The sequence below is a fragment of the Elaeis guineensis genome, chromosome 7, assembly GCF_000442705.2.
Source record: "Elaeis guineensis isolate ETL-2024a chromosome 7, EG11, whole genome shotgun sequence".
Taxonomy (NCBI): Eukaryota; Viridiplantae; Streptophyta; class Magnoliopsida; order Arecales; family Arecaceae; genus Elaeis; species Elaeis guineensis.
In genome coordinates this window covers 95,752,655-95,771,745 of record NC_025999.2, presented here as the reverse complement: position 1 = coordinate 95,771,745, position 19,091 = coordinate 95,752,655, and the positions used below count along the sequence as shown (strand labels likewise).

Sequence of the window (19,091 nt, the reverse complement as noted above, 5' to 3'; positions counted from 1 at the left end):
GTCTTCGATATATCCTATCTCATGTATTTCAGTTGTCTCATATGCCAATAGTTTAAAATTCCAATACATTTTAGCTCATCATTTTTCTTCATTAACATTAATCTTGAATGGGTTGTACATATTGCCCGCTTATATACAAAATCACTCATTCTAGATTGGTTGGAATAACTTTCACTTCTATTTATTATAACATTTAGTTCCACTATTATTTGACTAAGTTCATAATTAACTAAGTTGTCGCATTTTAAATGATTTGCCATGTCTCTAAGCTCCATTGATGATGTATGCTAATATAAGGGGGGGGCATATAAGCCACATCGAGCATAATTGGAGATGTCACTAGCATATCCATAGTTATATCTTGCATGACTTGATTTACAATATCTAAAAATCTAATTTTATGTGCCCTTTCATGCATTATTCATCCATATAAGGAGATCAATTGCATTTGAAGTTCGAGACAACTTATTCCATACCTTCCGATGCAAGACATACATTGCATTATGCTCCCTCTATCAAAATAAAATCTAATTAATCTTGGGGCTACAGGGAGTTTTGGCCTTCCCCCCACCTTTTTTTTTTTTTTTTTTTATATATATATTTTTTTTCCTCTTCTTCCGTGAGCAAGATTTAGCTTTCAAAGTCCAAGGACGGTCACTAACATAGATGACAAAAGGGCATTTCCCAGCCAAGAGTAAAATGCCGTATGTTTTGTATCTCCACGTAACTCCCTTTGCAGGCCAATCACCTTGTCATACAGTAAAGTTAGGCTTCCCATGAATTCCGTCGATGGAGTCCGCGGCTACAAATAGAAATATTTTATCAGTAGAGACGGAATACAGGTAATTAATTTCGGGTATCCTACTTTCCCCCAGACGTTCCCACCTTCCCCACTCTTAAATTTCCAATCCTTAGCTCTCCACTAACGATACTCTAATCCCCTTCACCAATTACTCTAATTCCCCGAAACGAGAACGGGGAGAGAGAGCTTAAAAGCAAGGCAACATATCCCCAAAGCCACCATAAAAGGTTGAGAACGGGGAAAGTAGGCCGCCGGAGTCCAACACCCCGGATGTCTACTTCGCCTTCCCCTGGCGCCGCCCCGGGACCGACGTCCCCCCCATCCCCGGCATCCGCCCCGCCGCCGGCTACCCCCTCCGCCCCTCCGCCGTCCAACAACTCCACCACCCCACCCTCTTCCTCCCCTCCTCCCTCCCCACCCTCCTCCTCCCCTCCTCCCTCTCCACCCTCTTCCTCCCCTCCCCCTCACCACCTTCTTCCTCCCCTCCCCCATCCCCCGCAACCCCCTCCACCCCGCCCCCTCCGGCCAGCCCGTCCGGTTCTTCCCCTTCGCCGCCGGCGACCCCATCCAAGTCGCCGCCGCCGCCGCCTCCATCCGGTGGATCAAAGCCTAGCTCTCCTTCTACGCCCTCCGCGAAGACTCCTTCTCCCCCGTCTCCGTCCACGTCGAGCGACTCCCCTTCGACCGTGCTCGTCGTGGGGTTGTCTGTGGGCGCGGTGGTGATTCTGCTGGTGCTGAGCCTTCTCTGCGTCTGCTGCTGGAAGAAGAAACGCCGCCCTCGGCCTCATCACTACGGCGATCCGCCGCCGCCGCCGCCGCCGCCACAACCACGGAAAAGTATGATCCGATTTTCTTGTTCCGGTGGCTCTGCCCAAAAAAAAAAAAAAATCGTTTTTTTGACCCTCCTTTTATTCTGTTTTATTTCGCATTCGTCTAAATATTTTGGCGAAATTTTAGATCTGGTCGTCTCGACTATGATTTTGGATACTTTCTTCTTCTCATGAACTAATTTTGTCGAAAATGTTGCGGAATGCAATGTTAGGCAAAAAAAAAAGGGAATTTGTTCGCCCCCCGCCACCGCGCCCCCCCCTCCCCCCTTTTTGGGTCAAGAACGGTCATTTCTTGGTTTCCGGATTGCTCGCTCTATCCGATCTATCTATGAATCACAAAAGGCTAATGTTTAAGATAGGCTGGCAGTAGTTTGGGATGTAGATGGCTTTTCTCATCATCGTTGGTAAACGATTAGACAAAAATAAATCTAAGCAAGATTCAGATATCACATGTTCGTCTGAGTTTTGTACCTGTTACCGGATGAAGAGATTATATATTTTGCAAACTATTTGGGTTTCTGCAAGGATGCAGATTTACCCGTTCAAAAAATATAGACGACTGATAGATTGGGAGTTTGCGGTCAGATGCTTTGCAACTAGGATAGCGTATTGTCTATACCTCAAAATATATTATGCATGGATCCCCTGTATTTTCTGTCAATATAGAACCATGAGAACATTGTTATCAAGTCCTCAAAATAACAACTCATCTTGATTTTAAAATCAAACTCTGTAAGAGTTGATGTACATGAAATGTATGTTCTGATATTTGTATGGGTATTGTCCTGCTTCTGTAACCATAAAACGCTGGTTGGGTTAGCCATTACCTTTACCGTAAACCTATTTTATGCTTTGATGATATTATGAAAATGCTCCCATCTTTTATCAGCAATGCTGGATCTTGAATGATGTCCAATGTTATTCACATTAAATGGCTCATTGTTGCCAGATGACCCTTATGGTGGATGGCCCCAGAATTGGCAGCAGAATGCTCCTCCACCAGCAGATCATGTGGTCAAAATTCCTCCGCATCCTCCACCACCACATGCTTCTCGCCCTCCACATTTGCCAGGCCATTTTCCTCCTCCACCACCTCCTCCACCTATGATGAGCAGCAGTGGAGGTTCTGGGTCAAATTATTCTGGGTCTGAGAATCCACTGCCTCCACCATCGCCTGGTGTTGCCCTTGGCTTCTCAAAGAGCACCTTCACATTTGAAGAATTGGCAATGGCAACAGATGGCTTCTCTGATGCTAATCTTCTCGGGCAAGGTGGTTTTGGATATGTACACAGAGGAATGCTTCCAAATGGTAAAGAAGTCGCAGTCAAACAATTAAAATCTGGAAGCGGACAGGGTGAGCGTGAATTCCAGGCAGAGGTTGAAATTATTAGTCGTGTGCATCACAAACATCTGGTTTCACTGGTTGGGTACTGCATTGCTGGAGGCAAGAGGCTGCTTGTTTATGAATTTGTTGCAAACAATACGTTGGAGTTCCATTTGCATGGTAAACCTTTAGAATTTCATTTTTTACCTGCACATTTTTTTTGTTTTCTTGTTCCCCTCTGTTGAACAGTTTTTGTGGAATAAGTAGCAATAAAAGCTTCATGTTAGCAACTTGGAGCTAGCAATGGCCGCTTGAGAGTATACTGGACTGTTTGTATGGTAGAGTTTTGTGTAAAGAAGCATTTCCCTTATGGGCTTAGTTCTCTTTTACTATAGCAGTACAGTGCAGGCATGTTTTTGAAGAAGTTCATTAAAGAGATATAGAGGATGGAGTATCTACATCTTTTGCAGTATGAATTGATCCTTACTAATTTTAATGATGAATTGTCTTTAATATTTAACTAGGTCTCCTACTAAACTTAGGTCTTTTACATCTCATCTTCAGATCACTTTAGAATTATGTCTATTCTTATATCTTTATAATTGTATGCCCCTTTACATTCTTTTTAATGTCTCGCTCTGTTTTACTGATTAAGAAATTAACTATTCTACATGTCATAAGCCTAAACCATCATGATCACTGACATGAAACTAATTAGGAGGATATGAGGTATTGAATTTGTGTGGAATGATACAAGTTATCCCATTTGGGTTCTGTTTTATGGATTTGTTTAGCCAACAAGGAAAAAAAAAAAAAAAGAAGAGAAGACCTGTCATGTTCATTAAAATGTTGTCGCTAGAAAAACAGATCTCCGAGCCTTTCCATGTACTAAGCTTGGTTCACTGATATGTTTCAGATGTGAATTGTCACCAACAAATAGAAGTTATATTGGTAGCCTAATGACTTGCATATCTTCGTGAATTGAATTTATCCAAAATTTACAATTACTATTGGGTTTATCTACTGCTGTTGGCCCATCTTCTTTGAATGCACCAGACACGCTTTATCACTCTGTCATTCATTCAGTATTCAAAACAAGCTTAGATGATTTTTACATATGCCATTCAAACACCTAATTTGCTGTTTGGCGAATCAGCTTTACTATTTGCACATTTTCATTAACAAATGGTGTTTTTTGTTTTTCAGGGAAAGATCGACCAGTCATGGATTGGCCCACAAGGCTAAAAATTGCATTGGGTTCTGCAAAGGGATTGGCTTATCTTCATGAGGATTGTGAGTTTCTTTTCATCACTGTTACTCATAATATTTCAGTCTTGACAAAGTTTGCACACTAATCTGATAAACCCACAAGTTTCTCATCTTCATTATGGTTCCATGTTCTTATTAGAGATTATTCTTATCTTCAGGCCATCCTAAGATCATTCACCGTGACATCAAGGCAGCCAATATTCTTCTTGATTATAAATTTGAGCCAAAGGTAGGTTCGCTTCTATTGTTGCATAATTCATTCTATGTTAAACTAGATCTTTAATCTTATATGCATAATTGTTCTTTAAAGATAATGTTTCTGTATTTACAAGTGACTGATAGATTTTCCTTATGGGCCATATTGCTTTTACATAAAAAGGAAAAGTATCTCTGAAATACTGTTTGAACTATGCAAGAAGGGAGATGAAGGAAATATAATTTTTTTTTTTTATCGATTTTTTTTACAAATGCTTTCCTGGTAACAATGCTTATAACCAGATCAGACCAACTGCTTGAGCCTGGTTTGACCAGAGATGCTTATTCCTTTGGTTTATGATATGGTTGACTTGGCTAAGCCTGAAGGTCCAATCAAATACAATGGTTTTCTAGCAGGCAACGTGGACCAGCTAATTTGTCAGGTTTGACATCAAGTGGGTGAACAGATTATTCTAGATTAGCACGGTTCTCTATGTATGTATGTGTATATGTATGTGTGTGTGTTTTTATGTATATATGTGTGTGTATGTGTATGGCATGGTACTGTCTCTATTTATTCTAGATTAGCATCCACTGCAATGCCTCTATTCAATGAAATTGAAATAACTAAACAAATATTGAGCAGCATGTGTAGAGAACGTTTTTGTGTCTAAATGTCCAATTATTTTAAGCTTTAAACCTAGTTTTCAGCAATCTTTCAGTCTTGTGCTTCTTTCCAGCAGTAAAATAAGTGCTTATGGCTGATGCTGGAACATAATAAAAAAAATCCGGACACAGTGCTTGAGACCAATAATTGAGGTGAAATTTCATTACAATTCAGTTAACATATCAGTTTCTCTTAGTTTTTTTTTTTAAAGGTTTAGAAATCTTGTTTTTATTACTTAAATCATTTTATTAATCAGCAAGACCAATCAGTAAGAATACACACACATATAGATACATACATACACACACACACACACATACACACGCACATATAGATACATATATAGACACACACACACACACACACACATATAGATACATATATACATACATACATATGTACATACATACACATATAGATACATACATATATATATATATATTTATATACACACACACACACACACACACACACACACACACACACATACATACATACATTTACATATATATATATATATATATATATATATATATATATATATATATATATAGATAGATAGATAGATACACACACACACACACACACCCACACACACACACACACACACACATATATATATATATAGATAGATAGATAGATAGATAGATAGATAGATATATACATATATACACATACACATATAGATATAGATATATATACATATATACACATACACATATAGATATAGATATATGTACATATATACACATACACATATAGATATAGATATATGTACATATATACACATACACATATAGATATACATATATACACATATACATATACATATACATATAGACACACACACACACACATACATATAGACACACACACACACACACACACACACACACACACAGACATACATATACATATACATATACATATATATATATATATATATATATATATATATATATATATATATATATATATTCGGGTTGTTCCCAAATTGTTTGTTTGAGTAAACAAATTGGAGACTGCTTGCAGGTTGCAGATTTTGGGCTTGCGAAGATTGCTTCTGATAACAACACCCATGTTTCTACCAGAGTTATGGGAACCTTTGGGTAAGTTCATTTTCTCCTCATCCAGAGTCTGATCTGGCTTGCACCTGTAAATGATGTTTAGATCCATTGCATGTTTATAGACAATTTTTCCCTAGGGCTCAAGTCTTTAGTTGATGGGACAGCTTTTGTGATATGTTTGACTTTCACGTCCAATCATTTGTTGAGTCATGATCAGCTAAAAGTGCTGTCTATCTTGTGTTGATGGTGCTGTTTGGCTTGCTGATTTCTGTGGCCAAAACATGTCTAGTCTGTTTGTAAAAATCCCTGCCAGTTTAAAAATTATATGGTGGTATGTTCAACTTGTACTGAGTGAGAGGTTGGACTACCCGCTGCTGCTATACTAGACCTGTGTACCTTTTGTCATCTCTCCCTTCCTGTTTAAGCTGCAGTTTGTTCTTTGCCTACAGGTATTTGGCACCAGAGTACGCATCTTCTGGCAAGCTTACAGAAAGATCAGATGTCTTTTCCTTTGGAGTCATGCTTCTTGAGCTAATCACCGGACGACGACCGGTTGATACAAGCCAAACTTTCATGGACGATAGCTTGGTTGACTGGGTCAGTGCTTTATATATGCTTATGTAGCCCCTGGTTTTATAGTTCCCAGAGCTTGCATGACTTAATATTTTACATATGCTTATGTAGCCCCTGATTTCAAAGTTCTTTGAGCTTGCACAATTTAATCTTTCACATTTTTATTACACTTTTTTAATTAAAAGGCATGAATGCCTCTAGAAGAGTTTCCATATTATATATATTTTAAAAGACTCTGAATCTCATCGCTTCTTGTTGCAACTTTATCTTTTTATTTGTTTGCTTGTGGACCTTCTACTTGTAATGTGATGCCCGCACCTGAAATTTGCACATCACACCACTGCATCTGCTGACCTTTTTCTACCTTCTGATTATCTGCTATCATGGTAACTTGATGGAGTTCTGTTTTTTGTTATGCAGGCACGACCTTTACTTTCACGGGCTCTCGAGGATGGGAACTATGATGCCCTCATTGATCCACGATTGGGAAAAAACTACATTCCTAATGAGATGGCACGCATGATTGCTTGTGCTGCTGCTTGCGTGCGCCACTCAGCACGGCGTCGACCACGGATGAGTCAGGTACGGCCCCACCCCCACACCTCTTTTTCTGTCTGTCTGTAGCCGTAGTAATCTTACTGGTACCTAAATTCATCAGCAGCTCTATTGCAAATATTATGTTGTGTCGTTGTGTCATAGTTAAGATACTTTTTCAAGTGTATACTTTCTGCTTGAAGCGCCTCCCCCCCCCCCTCCCCTTGTTTTGAGGCATTTACATTCTTCAAGTGATTATACGTTTGTATTACCTTCTTCTTGTCCATCAATATTGGTGACTAAATGGGTTCCTGATAGGGCCAAAATTTGCTTTTTTGTCTTCGTTGTTGAGCTATATCATTATGTGCTTCCACAACATGTCCATCTTGGTTTTCCTAAGGTGTAGAAACTACTCAACTCAAAAGTGCACTTTGAAGTTTTCCAAATTGTCATGTTTTATTTTGAATTTTTTTGAATTGATTCTTGGGCTTTTATTTTAACCACCCAGACAAAGCAAATTGCCTTGTGTGTTCAGATGATCAGATGCTTGTATTGTGTTTCTGCATCTTGCTTGTTTCTAACAGCATTTAGTGATTACTAAACAGGTTGTCCGGGCCTTGGAAGGAGATGTATCTCTTGAGGACCTGAATGAAGGCGTTAAACCAGGTCACAGCAGGTTTTTCGGTTCATATGGCAGCTCTGATTATGATTCTGGGCAGTACAATGAGGACATGAAGAAGTTCAGGAAGATGGCACTGGCAGCAACCAAGGACTACCCCAGCACTGAATACAGTGCACCAACTAGTGATTGTGGTCAGAACCCATCAGCATCAAGCAGTGAAGGCCAGCATACACAAGAAATGGAAATGGGGAAGATGAAGAAAGACAGCTAAGGTTTTCAGCAGTTGCTCGTGAAAATTTCAACTGTTTTATCTATTGTAAAGTCCCACCTTATTCCTACTTGACCACCCACCTTATTTTCATACTTGACTTTTTATTTGAGAAAAGCAGTATGTGCATGGGCGGGATATAGGCTTTGGTAGTATTAATGTTGTCATACATGTATGCTTTCTATTCTTGCAAAAATAATGAAGAGCTAACTGATTCTTTGACGTTGTTTAATTGCTTCTGGGGTTCCTTCTGGCCTGTGCTGGAAGTGTGTTTTAAACAAATATCATTCATGAAGACTAAACAGCTAGTTATGTGGCTAGATTAGCCAGCCGTGAGGATGACTAGAGTTTTGTCATGCAGAGGGTATGAGCCAGCTATATGGACCCGCTCGAGCTGAACTATTTGATATCGAAGTATTCTAATGTAATCGTGATAAACTATGGATTTTGACAGAACAGTTGCTTATGTTCGTGGATGGGTGACGGCTTGTTGTTATGCATTCATCGCAATACAATATTATTATTCTGACTATTGTGTGCCATGAAGTCCTGGTGGTGTACACAGTATCGTTTTGACTTTTATGCCTTGTAATTCTTGGTGGATAGAGCTATTTTTGACATCGATTGTGATTAATTAATGTTGATTGCGACTAAAGTATTTGTAAGTCCTCGATTTAAAAATCAAAATAAACGTCCTGCGTATGGGGACAGTTTTGGAGTAAAATGGATGCCAGCCAATGTTTGGAAGAGGAAGCAGATTAGAGTTTCTAGCTCTTGCTGCAAGACCAGCGATGCAAGCACTAAAAAGTTCCGGGTGGTGGCAAACAACCATGATGTTGCTAAAAATACTAGTGGAAAAATCTAGTTTCTATCACAACCATCTAAACGATCCATCTAGCTGTTAAAAATTGAAGGCTGAGCTTCTCTTGTGGTTCTGCTGCATTATCTACGGTGGGAGATTCTTAAGCCTCATCGATCTTTTTCCCTAACCTCTACCAGATTTGTACAGCAACATAAAGAGCTCATTTCACGCATGAAATTCCGGAACTCGGTTAGTCCACCTTGATTGTAGGTGGAGCATATCAGAAATTCTCTGCCAAAACTTTCTATGGGCAGTCTTTGTTTGCCCGTCCTCTTTTCAGAGAAGATTAAACTCTATTTGGTTAGTGCCGAACAAATTACAAATACAACGGAGGCCTTGCCGCGGTCCATGAGTGGAATATGGCCCTCTTTGCGATAATATCTATTTACCATCTCAACTTCCACGGTTCGTTCTTTTTCTTAAGGGACAACTAGAGAAGAAGGTTAGTATGCCTGCCTGGGCTATCTAGTGGGTGTCCCACCTGTCATGGTTGACCTTGAAAAAAAAAAAAAAAAAAGGAATTGCTGCTGACATGTGGTACTGAAGCTTTTGTTTGGTGCCAAGGTTGGGCCCCAAGAATTTTTTTTTTTTTTTAAGTTTTCTCAAAAAATTCTAGATTCTTTTTCTTGCACTTTTGTCGAAGATTAACACACCCCCCCACCCCCCAAAAAAAAAAAAAAAAAAATCCCTACCAACTTTTTCTTATTCCATCTCTACCAGCCAGTCCCCTCTTTTAACAGCCAGTCCCTTCTTATATTGGATCTCTCTCCATGTGCCTGAACAAACTGGACTGGGCTTACTGGGCCGGGCTGGAAAAATAAATTTGTTATCTTCAAGTCCGAAATTTCTTTATTTATGCCTTGTTTTTTCCCACCAAAAATGGAAAGAACGTCCCTCTCCGATTGACCGCTGCCCCTTTCTCGATTTGGGATCTAGGGCTTGATCTCGTGCCGCGGTGGGGAAAGAAACCCTAGATCGTTCGGGTTCGAAGAACTTCAATTCCCCAGTTCGAGTCCATGGCGTCCCGAAGGCGAATGCTTCTCAAAGTCATCATCCTCGGAGACAGCGGGTGAAATACTCTTGGAATCTTTCCGTCGATTCGAATTCATTTTCGATTTATATCGAAAACAATTATTTGATCCTTCCTTCTTTGTTTCTGGTTTATCGTCGCCTTTAATGATTCTTGATTTTGGTTTTTTGTGTGAATCTTGTTAGGGTTGGGAAGACGTCTCTGATGAATCAGTATTCTCGAATGCCTTAAAACTCTTCCTTTTTCATAATTATTGAACAATCTTTGATGTATCTTGGGTTATGGTGGCTGATTTGTTTTTGATGGTAATGTTTAGGTATGTGAACAAGAAGTTTAGTAATCAGTATAAAGCGACCATTGGAGCTGATTTCTTGACAAAAGAAGTCCAGTTTGAGGACAGGCTATTCACGTTACAGGTGAGTTCTAGGGTGCTAAGGGTGTTTGATTTTCTTTTATCTGATCACTTTTGATACTTTTATGTGTTTGGAATATAAGCTATGGCGTGGAATCATAGGATTGCATGTTGAATTATAGAAATGGATTTATGTTGGGTGCTTGTGTTGCTTGTTTCCTGAATTATAGGTTTGGATCTTGATATGTTTTATGGGTACAGATGATAGGTGTTATGGGAGTTGTTGGAATTTCCATTTCATGCAACATATTCAATGTTTCTAGGATTCAATCTGCACCAAGCAGCACCAAATATAGTAAATGATTTAGCACAACTTTAGTCGGGCCTATTTTGGATTTTCTTTTTAAAAAATTGGCATTTGTTTCATACTTTAGGATGATTCTATCACTGTTTTATTATATAGGCTGACATATGCAGGCTATGATTCCCTTGGCCATGTGACTGTGAGTAGCAATTTGCTGTCATTATGCCTGCTCATTTTGATATCTTATGCAAAATTTAGTTGTAACAAGAAGTATTTTGATGAAAAGAAAGGGAGCGCTCATCTTGTGCTGGTATGTTCACTGCTAAGTTGTTGAAGGAAGTTCTGTGAGACTTCATCTATCATTGATCAAATCTTCTATTTGACAATGATATACCAATACAAGTGATAGAAGTAGACTAAAATTGATATTCTTTATTTTCTTTTTAAGAATATGATGCTAATTGTTTCATTAATTCCAAACCATCTCTTAAGACTCTTTTGCTTTAAGGATCATAAAGGGACTTATTTGAAGCCACACGGAACTCATGCCCGATGGAGTAGGATAGAGCCAACATTTTTTATATAGATGCCATAGACTTGTCTAGTATATTTAATTAGCCAAAATATCTTGTGGTAGTATAATTTGTCTTAGATTTTGTTGCCCTAATTGTTTAGAAGATTTAGAAGCTCATTCCTGTTTTGTCTTCTTAGTACAATGTATAAACTGAGGAGTTGCATGTCCCCTAGCTACGAATTTGAGGGATTTGACATTTGAAAGAAATATTAAGGCAATGCCTTTTTAGGGTAGAGCTATTTAAGGAGCTTGTCAATAGAAATCATTAATGTTTTTTTCTCTTTCTCGCTGGTCTTGGGTAGTTTGTTGGTTTAATAAAGGATCGATGTGAAATTATAGATCTTCTTGAAGGCCCATATCATGGTTTTCAGAACTGTTCCGAATCGGACGGTTCGGGGCACGCCGAACAGGATCGGTGGAGAATCGGGACAGTTTCGGTATGGAAAATGGCACATATCGGTTCCAGGAAAGAAAGAGAGGAAAACGGGGGAAGAGAGAGAGAAAGAGAGGGAGAGGCCGGTGGTGGCCCTCTGTGGTCGTCGAAAGGTCGCGGAAGCCTCCGTGGCTCAGTTCGTCCGATAGGACTGTTGCAACGAGTGAGAAAGTGAAGAGGGGGAGGTCGTCGAAGATTTGAAGACGGGACGACGGAGGAACCGTCGGAGGTCTCTGGGTGGTTGTCATGGCTATCAAGCGGCGAAAGCGGTGCAGGCAGAGTCGCGGCCGCGGAACATGGGCGACTGCCCCTGTTCACGCGTCGTCCCTTTTTTAAAAGGGAGATGAACAGTGAAGTCGGCATTTGGTTTACCGGCTTCACTTTTTAATTTTTTTTAAAAAAATTTAAAAACAGTGAAGTCAGCAATCGACTTGTCGGCTTCACTATTTCAATATTTTTTTTAAAAAAAATTCAGAAACAGTGAAACTAGCAAACTTATTGCTGACTTCACTATTATCGGATCTTTTTAAAAAAGCTCCTAAAATAGGGGGCTTAAAAAAGTCCTCTGTTTCACGGTTGCGAAGCTGGAGGTGGTGTTTACGCTACTCGACGGCTAGCTGGAGATCCTCCGACGGCCTCTCTGTCGAATCCCCCTTGGTCCGGTTCTTCCCCCTTCTCTTTTCTCTCTTTTCTCCTACAGACGATGCGGAGCCGTGGTGGCCACCGCGGCCGTCCGAGGATCCGTGCAGCCCTCAGATGGCCATCAGTGGCATCTCCGCCGCCTCAACCTCCTTCCCTTCCCTCCTCTCTCTCTCTTCCTTTCTTTTCTTCTCTCTTTTCCTCCTTGGTTCGTCCCTTCCTCCCTTCGTTGGTTCGTGTCGGTCTGGTCTGGTACGGGGCCATGCTGGATCGTGCCATCTGCCGGTCGAGACAGCCATCGGTACTAGTATTCAAAACCTTGGCCCATACACTTGACATCTGAAAGGAATCTCAGAAGACTAGAGTGTTTATCGTAAATAATTTAGTGGGAAATGCATGACACAAATGAGTAGCAGCTTTATTACCTTTACTAGTGTTGCACTAGTTTTGATGGTTTTGGGTTAAAGTTGAAATAATCGGTACTGCATATATCCACTTTTTACCTATTTGGTTGTTTGTGGAGAATGTACCTATGTTCCTATGTTGAAAATTATTTTGCTGTAAAATGGCAACCTAGTTCACAAAGCTTTCACCAGTGCACGATTGGGGAAGGTTAGACGTATGCAACCTTACCCTGTGTGCAGGAGGCTAATTCTATGTGCAATTGATTTGTTATTTTTATCCATAAAAGTACACATGTTTTCTTATTTTTCCCTTTAAAAATTGAAGGCTTGTCTAATTGATTATTGAGTTGTTTTTGATATGTAAATATCATGATGTAGGTCATCTGTTAGGGAAATAGTCAATACACATTGAAAATTTGACAAGCATGTCCCTTATTTCCATCAAGGACATGCTAAGTTGGTAACATGGACACATTCAAATTGATGGAGAAATTGAAAGTGAATATCATTTAAAAATTAAGTGTGCAACATTCCTAAAAAGAATAGTTTTCATCTCTCTCTCTCTCTCTATCTCTCTGAGCTTCTCCACTGTCAAGGGAAGAATGGAATGAACTACTTGTGTGTCTAGAAAGATATGGAAAATTTGACTAGGAATTAATATCATGATAAAGTTGTGAGAATTTTGCATGCACCCATCTTTCATTGTATGCCTTTTTTTTTTATATACTTACATCTCCATCTTTTTGAGGTCAACAAGTGATTTGAGATATAAAGTTTAACTTTACTCACAAGCTAAGATCTGGGCATTCTCCTTTGGGAACTTTGACGGTCAACATTGGTTGAGGGTCCTTTGGCAATTCAGCCCTTCAATCATTCAAACGGCTGCACCATGTTGGATATGTGTTAAGTTAATAGTATCTGTTTGATTGGAGAGTGGACTTGTCATCATTGGCATGAGAACTAAGCCTGGAAGTGAACAAGTATGCTTTTATAAAATGTTAAAGAAATTTGTTAGACACCTGCACAATGTGGCCATGAGATGTGATTTTGATGCTGATGGGTTTTGGCTATATTCTGAGGCCCATAAGGCCTTGCAATGTATGAAAATGTTTTTGCGTTTTGTCAATATTCTGGATCAGCTATTTGTGGGGACATAATTAGGACCTGTAGATTCATAAGTGAGAAAAATCAGGTGGAAATGAATCTGCTTAGAAGCACCTATAAATCTTAGTATTTTCATTTCTTTTTTTTTTTGGTTTGAGAGGGGGAATTAGAAGTAAATGCATGTATCTTAAATCAGGTTCTTTGGTAAAAATCATCCCAACTCTAGTTATTGTTTTGTTCTATATGTTAAGGACAACAAGTAACATCAAGGTTTCATGATGCACAAGTCAATAGAGCATATCTCAATCACTTTTCCATTTTTCTTTAAATATTTATTTTTTAAAAAACTTCATTTTCAATCTTAAAATCAGGATCCAATTCTATGGGCAGAAACTGGAAGCTAATCAAATGATTGCCTTTTCCCTCTTCCCCTCTAAGAATCTCTAATGGACAGAAACTGAAAGGTTTTGTTGGTTTCGCCTTCCATATTAATTTAAGGAAGGGCCAGCTAAAGCAGAACTATGGGAGCTTACAATGACATGCTGACTTCTTCTCTCATCTCTCTTCCTGCATCTAGTTGATATAAAACACTTCTCAAATCACCTCAACAGTTCAAAATGTTATGAAAGTGTGCTCCTTTTTAAATTGAGAAAAGAGCTCAACAACTCAAATGACATGGAGTTTTAATCTCTGCACTTTTAGGTAGGTGCTCTTTCTTTCCATTTTACTTGCTATTTTCTGGAAGCTAATCATCGAAACTGAAGCAATTTTTTTTCACCATATGTAAGAAACAAAAGGAGAACATGCTAAAGCATATGGTCAATATGAAGATGCTACAAAAAGAAATCTATACTAAAGGAGTTATATTATTCAGTATTTCGTATGGTGGAGAAAGGTATATGATAATACAGAAGATGGTGTTGGATTCATGCAAGCACGTGAATTAGATTCAGATATGTCTCTAAGTGTCTAACTTGGCAAGAGGAGAAAAAAGAGATATGGGAAGCTGTACGAAAAATAATTTTAATTAATATATACTTAATTTTGTATAAAAGAAAATATCACAAGATATTGCTTGTTAAGGTCTTCAAATATACATGTTTCTCATGCAAACTTCCTGGTTAGTTTGAGGATTTTAGGGGAATGATAATATCAAAATTATTTTAATGTATGCACTCTTAACCAATCTCTAAAAAGAACAAAACTTACAATTTAAACATTATTATATTGGGTCAAAGTAATTGGAGCCAACTCTCCACCAATTTCTGAAAGCTGAAATTAATAATTTTGATAAGTGTTAAAGTGTCCAACATGTATCCGATTGGATATGCATCCAACACGAATTCTAGGAGGTGGATGTGAGTGTCCAAGTAATGTGGATGAAAGAAGGAAAATAAGAAGCAAGGTTTCAAGAACCACCTTGAGTTAGGCTGCAGCATGTGTAGTCTCCACACCTATTAATAATTTGTCATGTTTTGATTGAAAAAGGCTACTAAGTCTTGCATATTTTTTTATTTCGGAATTGTGATATCCATGTGCTAGCATGTCCACCAGCAGTGGAACTTAAATCCTTGATACAAGGAACAAATTGTAATAGAAATATGGTAGTTTTGCATACAACAACCTTTTTGCTCGTTCTCCTATCTCACATTGTATTCACTGATTTTATGAGTATAGGTGTATTTCTTTCAAGGCATTTCTGAAGAAAGATGCTTGATGGTGTATTGTGTTGTGCTTGCCTGCACTTGGTTGCTTTTATAAAATATGTGCATTTTTTGTTTTCTAGTTTTGCATTGCTAGAAATCTGGCTATCTAAAACATGTTTTTCAAGTTGCTGCATTATCACATACCTTGTAGGTGTATTATTGGGATCTACCACTGTGAGGACCCATGTAAGTGTGCATTTAGTTCCAAAATGATTATGCACAGGGGAGACCTTTGGTACTTAAGGCCAAGGAACCTGAATTATCTCTTTTTGGCCAGTCTTTTGAGTGAGGTCTTATGGACTAAGGAAGTTGCAGTAAGGGCCATTTTGAGGCTGACTATGGTTTGCTTGTCATGTTTGTGATTGGATCTGGTTGGATTTGGATGCTTAATCTGCGAAGGATATTAAACCTTGAAAGGAGGAATATGTGTGGACCTATGTAGGCATATCTTTAGTCTTATGTAAGTTGTGTAGTAGGGAGATCTTGGGTACTTGTAAAAGATAAGGAACTCAAAAAAAAAAAAAAAAAAAATCTTCTAACTAGCTTTTTGAGCTGCGGTTCTGGATCACTACAATGACATCATCATCGTCTTCTTAGATTTTTTTTTTTTTGGCACGTCGGGGTTGGGGAGGTGGGTTATTGAGATGGTACGAGCTTGGCTAGTTGGTAGGAAACAAAAGAACTGGTTATTACTATCTTTTATTACTTTGGGTCTTATACATGAAGACATGAGACTAAGTTCATTTATAATTAATGATTATTCACAAAGTAATATCTGAAGCTTCTTGTTCTTCGATGATGAATAATGTGGTGCAAATAAAGTTTGAGATGATTGTGGAAAATTGTGGAAAAGCTAGGATGGACACTAAAGGGGTGCAATGTTGATGGATGGAGTGATTGTTTTCTTAAGTTCCATGAGCTCTTCAAATAGCCATATTAAAGTGTGAGTTTAATACTTGGATCAATTAGCTTGAGCAGAGTAGGGGTAGATCTAGAAACAGTTGTACGGAAGTAATGCCAGTAGTTGAAGATGCTAGTGGTGAGGACATGGTGGTCCTGTATAGTTATGATTTGCAAAATTTAATTCGTAGAATGAATCCATGACCATGATGGATGAGAGTTGCTGGTTACGAACCTGGTCGAAGTTTAATTTATGTGTTTTAATAGATTATTCACAACTTTATTTACTGGGTCCATCTACAATTATTAATTGGAAACTTGTTTATGTGGATATATACACTGACACATCTGGTTAAAATGTGGTTTTGGAATTTTAGATTGTGAATTAAATATTGGAACCTGATAGATCTACTTGGGTTTATGGAACCATACCTTGCATATGTAGGCAATTGTGGGTACGGTTTACATTATAAGAAATTCAATGTGAAAGATTCAAAAATCAAAATAAGCTGAAACTATAATTTTGTATATGACTATAGAACATAAAGAATGGCAGCTCAAGAGATCCAAATGGTTCTGTTGGCTGGTTAACAGAACATGGACTGTAGCCAGTCGATTAAACTGTTGGCAGAGATTGTGCCTCAAGAGCTTGAGTATCTATCAAACAAGTTCTGTGCAGTCTCTTTATGCTCGGTCATATCCTCTCTCTTATGGAAATATGTATCTACATTTCTATCTTAGCCTTGCATGGCAGTGGATAACCTCATCTTTGGACTCACGTTCTTTATTGCTACATTTTATTCTGCAGATATGGGATACTGCAGGGCAGGAAAGATTTCAGAGCCTTGGTGTGGCTTTCTATCGTGGAGCTGATTGCTGTGTTCTTGTGTATGATGTTAATGTTATGAAGTCATTTGATAACCTGAACAATTGGCGTGAGGAATTTTTGATTCAGGTGACCCTTTATCCATCCTGTCTTCAAAATATTACAGATATGTAAAATTTGAAGAGTTAACTCCTGTGTTGATTGTCTGTTGTGCAGGCTAGCCCGTCTGACCCTGAAAATTTCCCATTTGTAGTGCTGGGAAACAAGATAGATGTTGATGGTGGCAATAGCCGGGTGGTAAGATTGTTCCTTCTCCTTAATTTTGGCAAACTAATAGTATTGTTACTTCCACTACCCAAGTTTTTGGTAAATTTATATTACTTTTGGAGTTATTTTTCTCTCTCGGTTCCCAGGTTTCTGAGAAGAAAGCAAGGGCATGGTGTGCATCAAAAGGAAATATCCCTTACTTTGAGACATCTGCTAAAGAGGGAATTAATGTAGAAGCCGCTTTTCAATGCATAGCCAAGAATGCCCTCAAGAATGAACCAGAGGAAGAGATGTGAGTACCTCCCTGGACTGATTGTTTTAGTATCTGGTTTTAGAAGTGTAAGTTTTAAAAGCTGGGCCTGAAGTTTAATTTTGAAAATACCACCCCCCCCTCTTTTCCTCTTTTTTTTTTTTTTCCGGGTGATTGGGAGGGTCATTTGAAGTTCGCAGTGTACCCTACAGCACCGCCCTTATCTAATTTAATGGTTTTCTGTTGCACAATTTTTTTCACGTTGAAGGATTGACTGACACTTTCTTTGCTGATTGAAGATATCTTCCGGACACCATTGATGTGGCCAGTGGTGGACCTTCGCAACAATCATCAGGCTGTGAATGCTAGATGGATGATAGGCAGCTGAGTGTATTCTCCCCAATTGTTTATGCAGCCAACATGTCATGGAATGATTATGTGAAAGCTAGCTTTATTGTAATCTATATTTCCTTCATCTGAGATGATTGGTGCTAGTTGGTTATAGCGGAATATTCTTCCTCCTGTATTTTGTCTCACTGGTGGGATTCATTTGTTTCTGTATTTAAAGACTTAAAAAATTCGTGCTATTTTCTGTGAGTGCACCGTATGGTAGTTTCAGCGTATTGCAGACATATCTTTCCCAATTTTAGGTTGTTTGATGCCTGAAGGGGTCTGGCAACTTGGATTTGTTTTATATCCATTTTGTGTTGATTTTTGTAATTTGATCCTTGTAAATGAACTCTCCTGGGGATTGTACCTCGCCATGGATCTACAAGGTCTTTCTCAAGCACCGATGCGGGTGATGAGGAGATATCGGTATTGATGTTGAAATGATCCAGTTTTTATCCGCCGACATGCTTTTCAGTCTATTTACGCCAATAGCATTTTCTCTTTTCTTTTTCTGGCTCGTATCACCCAAGATCCTGCTGTGAGTCTAATCCAAGCAACGGTGGCATCCCGCTTTGAAAGCTGCAGCCAAGAAGGCCAGCCTATTCCCATGGCTTCCAGGACAAAGTGGTGGTGGTTGCATCCCGCTACGGGGAAACGCATCTGATGGCATCCGGGAAGAATTATAGATGGAATCCGAAAAGAAAGCCTGTGCGGCAGATGGCTTGCAAGGTATTGTTGTCAGAGATGGCATGAAGATGGTGACAACAAACCAGTACCGTTTGAAGTGCTCATCCAAGGCAAAATTGATCCGGTCGGACAAAAGAAAAGGCACTGCCTACTCTTGCGTGTTTTGGTAAATCATGGGAGCTTTCGCTCAGCTTTCACTTCTATAGACTGAT

The 19,091-nt window shown here is 39.0% G+C and overlaps 2 protein-coding genes across 2 annotated transcripts; both read left to right on the top strand.

The window, feature by feature from the left end:
* Nucleotides 1-941: 941 nt before the first annotated feature.
* LOC105048279 (proline-rich receptor-like protein kinase PERK15) lies at nucleotides 942-8,373 on the top strand. The gene is given in 9 exon segments (XM_073260344.1): nucleotides 942-1,279; nucleotides 1,282-1,639; nucleotides 2,582-3,136; nucleotides 4,163-4,249; nucleotides 4,384-4,454; nucleotides 6,120-6,196; nucleotides 6,604-6,751; nucleotides 7,148-7,309; nucleotides 7,867-8,373. Coding segments are annotated over 9 exon segments (1,953 nt in total). The 5' UTR covers nucleotides 942-1,072; the 3' UTR covers nucleotides 8,155-8,373.
* Nucleotides 8,374-9,876: 1,503 nt separating this feature from the next.
* LOC140859054 (ras-related protein Rab7-like) lies at nucleotides 9,877-18,191 on the top strand. The gene is made up of 7 exons (XM_073260343.1): nucleotides 9,877-10,082; nucleotides 10,229-10,255; nucleotides 10,360-10,459; nucleotides 17,268-17,414; nucleotides 17,502-17,582; nucleotides 17,699-17,844; nucleotides 18,102-18,191. Exons 1-7 carry the CDS (start codon nucleotides 10,030-10,032, stop codon nucleotides 18,169-18,171), a joined length of 624 nt encoding a protein of 207 aa, XP_073116444.1. The 5' UTR covers nucleotides 9,877-10,029; the 3' UTR covers nucleotides 18,172-18,191.
* Nucleotides 18,192-19,091: the final 900 nt, after the last annotated feature.